The sequence below is a fragment of the Argiope bruennichi genome, chromosome 3, assembly GCF_947563725.1.
Source record: "Argiope bruennichi chromosome 3, qqArgBrue1.1, whole genome shotgun sequence".
NCBI lineage: Eukaryota > Metazoa > Arthropoda > Arachnida > Araneae > Araneidae > Argiope > Argiope bruennichi.
Genome location: NC_079153.1, coordinates 104,320,266 through 104,325,321, shown reverse-complemented (window position 1 = coordinate 104,325,321; position 5,056 = coordinate 104,320,266). Strand labels below are relative to the sequence as shown.

The following is a 5,056-nucleotide window of genomic DNA, read 5'->3' as shown; positions in this document are numbered from 1 at the left end:
TAACAATAATAAATAATAGCAATGTCAATATTATATAATTCCTTTGTCACAATTCTTCTTACTTTTGGAAACATAGATATTAATTATAAAAAATTTAACTATTTAATTAATCCTGAAAAATTCCCTTAAACTTCATTTTTCTTCATAAAAATTTTGATCAAAATTTTGTAGAAAATCTGTTCAGTAATGTAAAATGCTACAGCATATAAATTATTCATACATTTCACTTTTATTTATAAATATTTTTGAAAAATATTAACATTAATATCAAGATTATTGAATAGTCATTGGTTTACATTTAGTATTTTAGTTATTAACATACCCAGAAGTTTTATGCAGATATCACAGCACTGACAATAACTGCCCTTCTCTCTAATCTTTTGTCCGTTTTCTTCAAGACAATCGGTGAGTTCCTCACATTCTACTTTATCGCAGAAGTCTTTAGGACACACAATTGCTTGAGCAACAGCTACAGCAACTAAAAGCAGGGCGACGTACTTCAGCATGTTGATATGAGTTCTAGACAATAACAAAAAAAAATACATTTCAAATATTTTTAGAATGAATCTTATTGTGATGTATTGAACAATTTTTGTATATTTTTGGAAAAAAAGAGACAGATTTTTCCGAATTCCACAAGTATTCCACCATTTTCTGAAAACAACTTTACATCAAAATAGATTAAAAAAAAATTATATAGAAATGAAATATATAATTTGGTTTAAGAAATTTTATTGAATAAAATCTCCAACAAGTTCGATTTGACATATTTCGCATTTATTGATTTAAGTACAAATCGGAAAATTCATTTTGTTTCTGATAAGTATAGAGGAAATTGTGAAACAGAATAATGCAAAAATTATGTACCACTCCTGGTACGCAGACACGAAATATAACTCTTCTAAATGGAACTATCAAGTATCTGCAAACTAAAGAAAGACTTTAAATGAGACTAATGAATATGCATTAGACTAGTGGCGCCCGAAATATACGAAGTGGAATCAGGGCTGTCTACATTTCCTTACAATAAAGACGTCCGATATTATATAATTTTGATGTTGCTGTTTCTCCATTTCTGATTTAATTCTTTGGTTTTGACATTTTTCCGAAGTCCTTTTCACAGCTTATCACATGAACGGTGTGTTTTGAGAACGATAATGATAATATCGAATATTCTGCACTTATTCAAGATCCATTTAATGACATTTTTCCATTTACAGTTACATAAGAATCTAATTGAGTTATCTTGTAAAAAATCCTTAAAGCAAATTTTAACAGCACAAAATTAATTTGGGCTTTGGTTTTTACAAAATATGAATATCCACCTTAAATTTCAAAGCTTAGAGATAATTAATTCCTATTTTAACATCTTTTATGTTATGCCGGGTTTCTTTTTACAGTATCCGATAAAAAAAATAGCTGGGTGTGCCTTTATTCCACAATTTGAAAATATTTTTAAATGAATTGTTTCAGCAATCTCATTGATTATTTCTAAATTTATTAAAATATGTTTAATAATTTTTTGTACAAATTAAATTGTTTTATTTACTATTATCTAAGCTATTACTAATTTTTCAAGAGTACTAAGAACCTAAATATTTGTAGAGACTGCATTAAATGGGAAAATGTAATATCCATGATACTGAAAAAAATTCAAAATTATATGTGTGCAAAAAAAAACATCTTTTGGATGAAAGAAATGTTATGAACAGGAATTAAATTTTTACCTCATTCAATCCCTTCCCTGAATTACCATGTGCATAATATAAATTAAGAAGTATTATTATGGAAATTAAAATAGACGAAGTTAATTAACTTTTATTCGTTAGTTTCTTATAATTTATCGATTATATTATTTTTTTACCAAGATTTTTAATTATTCCTTCTCGAAATGCAATTTTAAAAATTATGTTTTATAATTAATATTCACTATGCAGAAATATAATTCCATTCTTTAAAATTCCAAATTGTGTGATAAAATCTTATATAATTTGGTATTTATTTTTAATATACTAAACCTTTAAAGCAAATACAATTACTTGAAGTATAAATCTGACATTAAATCATTGGATTTATTTCCTGAGATGAATAAACCTTAAAAAAAACATTTTGAGTTTGCACAAGATGAAATTATTCGTAAATTTTCCATAAAATATTCCTAATTATAAGTTTCAGAATTTACAAAAGAAATTACTTCAAACACTTATTAATTTAATTTAATTTTTTAATTTTATAAGTAACTCGTTTGGATTTACGGCGTTATTTTAATTTCACAGCAACCTTACTTAATGCAAAGAACTAAAATACTATTACCTTTTTCCCAAACTATCCAATGGAGCAATCCTTGTGAGTAGAAGATCTGCGAAAAGGCATTATATACTCCATGCCCGTAATCTCTAATCGAGAGAGTCACATTCACGTGTTTTCTCACTATGAAAAATACAGTTTATTTCCTTGGAAAAAACACTTTATTTTATCTAGATGGAACACCTGCCCCAGAAAATATTTTTTATCTTCTTGAAATAGCTCTTGAATTTTCATGCATTTATTTGCATACATTGACAAACGCTGATAAATATTATTTCAAAGTTTAATTTGACAAATCAAATTTCAAATAATGCTAGTTTTATATTTATTTTGAGTTTATTCATATAATAAAAATTATTTCTGGTTATATCCAATTGTGTTTCAGCATATTTTCTTTAATATTTATGACTAAATAAAATAAAATTCTTCATAAATTCTCATAAATTTTCTACATTTTTTAAAAATTACTTTTGTCATTTATGTATTTCTTTCGTATTCTGTTTTCTTATTCAATATATATTGAGAGCCTGCGTTATTTTAATTAGTAGGTGATTACTAAAACGTTGTCACTTTCATGAAATTATTTGTGAAAATACTTACATATATACAATGATTAAAAGAAGCAGTTGGCTACATAAAACCCCTTGGAAGTATTTCATTTGAGAGAATAATACAAAAGTTTAAATGAAGGTATTATACAGTAGGCATTCAAAAATGAAAAATGATGGAAAAACAGTAATCCAAACACTAGTTTCGATAGCATTTGAAAAAAAAAACTTAAAACTTTGAAAGTGTAGCGCTAATTTTTTTTATATATATATAAAATGTGATTGTTACTGTAAAGACTCAAAATGAAATTAGAATAATAATTTATCTCTCTAAATAGAAATATAGAAAAGGACAAAACCAGCCAAAAAAATTTGAGAAGTAATTACTAATCAGAAACTATAAAATTGGTGAACAGAAATTAATAACAAGCTCTCACTTCTGAATATATTCGAGGACCTTAGAAAGTAATTTCTTCAAAAAAGAGTAAGCATAAAAAAAATTTAGTTATTTGTTACACAGCACCATTGACTTCTTTGTACTTTATAGCATGCACATCAAGGGGACTACCTTGTATATATAGTCTTTCGAATTAACAAAAAACGTGTCTCGTCTTTCTATAGAATGTGTAAAGAATTATCGGTGTTATACCGAAAGAGAAATTCATTAGAAAATATGAATTTAATTGCCAATCATTTTCTAGCAGCACTTGAACTCGCTGAAATAGGTAGGAAATATAAGATAGACAAAGCGTAGATTAAAAACTGGATGAGAATAAAAACCGAAGGACAGAGAGTAGAATCAGTATTGTTTTTATTATGCGCTGGTGTGCTATTGAAAGCAAGTACATCAACACACAATAAAAACCGAGTAAATTTGCATTTTTATAAAGACCTCAAAATAACGAAATGTTGCCAAGGACGATATCGATCACATGTTCAACCATTTTTTTTTTTTTTTTTTTCATATTTGTGAATCGAATTCCTTACGTTTTCACTGAATACAGAACTAATCGTAGTCTATAGCTTCTATAAATAAACTACAATAAAATACTTTTGCTACATTTTGACCAATCATGTAATAAAGATTTTCAATTAAACGGCAGTGTTACACAGCAGGGAGCAAGTTGCGTAATTCAGAGAGCAAAGTATTTCAAATTGTAGGTTATTTACTTTCTCATATATGTATCCCTCTCGATTCCAGCGGGGCGGTTTGAGAATTTACCCTATAACATCCACGTGGGTCGGTTTGGGGCGGCTGCTAGCTGTTTTAGGGGAGATGGGTATTAAAAGCGGCTACTCTACTGACCACTCCAGGAGGTCCTCGTTATCTTCGACAATAGCGGCTTTTTCACAGTAGTTTCCCCTGTGCCTTAGGGCGGTAGGGGTTGAGGAGGAATTCACTAAATAGGTTGTTGGCGTATATTTTGTATTTTGAAAGGGTTTTAGTTTCTATTTTCACGTGTTGTTAGCTCAAAATTGGAAAGATTTTATGGCCATTTATAAAAGAAATTTTCCACTGAAGTTCTCTGGTAACGATGAATGATATATAAGGATACTGACACGTTGTTTAGTTTTCGGACAAGCATCAGAAGCCCTTTTCAGTAATAAGACTATTGTAATGATATAAAGACAAACCATTGCATTGTCAATGCGCCCTTTTCACATGTTTGCATGCAGTTTTCTCACAAAATGGGTAGCGACACTTGCTACTATGGGAGGAAGTCGTTTTACACTCCAAGCATCTTATTCTGTCATCAAAGGACTGTCGGAAATTCTAAAGCCGTGTACAAACTACCGCTTTTAAAATAGAATTAAAAGACAAAAAAAAAAGTTTGGGAGTATTCTTTATCGACCTTTTCAAAGAGTGAGATAAGTTATATGAATACTGAGTTCTTTTTTAGAATGCCATTCTGAAAATTTCTCTTCAGTTGTGAATTTCTACTCTTTATTTTATGTACTGTGAATCGGCTGTTTGGATTATCAGAGTAACTTTTGTATTGAAAGGCTTATTATTTCTTCATTATGAGTAAAAGAAATCGTGAACACACTGAAGAAGAAATTAAAGCAATTTTACTTGATTCTGATGAAAGTGACAGTGATCAATCTGCGAAGACGATGGTTGGCCAAAAAATGATACTTTAGCTGATCTCTCGTTTATTCTAAGCAAAGAAGCAGGAGATGAAACTAAAGAGGGTCAAATG

The 5,056-nt window shown here is 28.8% G+C and overlaps 1 protein-coding gene across 1 annotated transcript in view; it reads right to left on the bottom strand.

Annotated features, from left to right (window-relative positions):
- LOC129963689 (uncharacterized) overlaps nucleotides 1–2,432 on the bottom strand; it is a 4,876-nt gene extending 2,444 nt beyond the window's left edge. Inside the window, exons 1-2 of the mRNA XM_056078196.1 lie at nucleotides 2,314–2,432; nucleotides 323–519 (exon numbers count right to left, since the gene is read on the bottom strand). Coding sequence (XP_055934171.1) covers nucleotides 323–506 — 184 coding nt within the window. The 5' untranslated portion in view covers nucleotides 507–519; nucleotides 2,314–2,432. The remainder of the gene's footprint in view (nucleotides 1–322; nucleotides 520–2,313) is intronic.
- Between the last annotated feature and the right edge of the window lie 2,624 nt (nucleotides 2,433–5,056).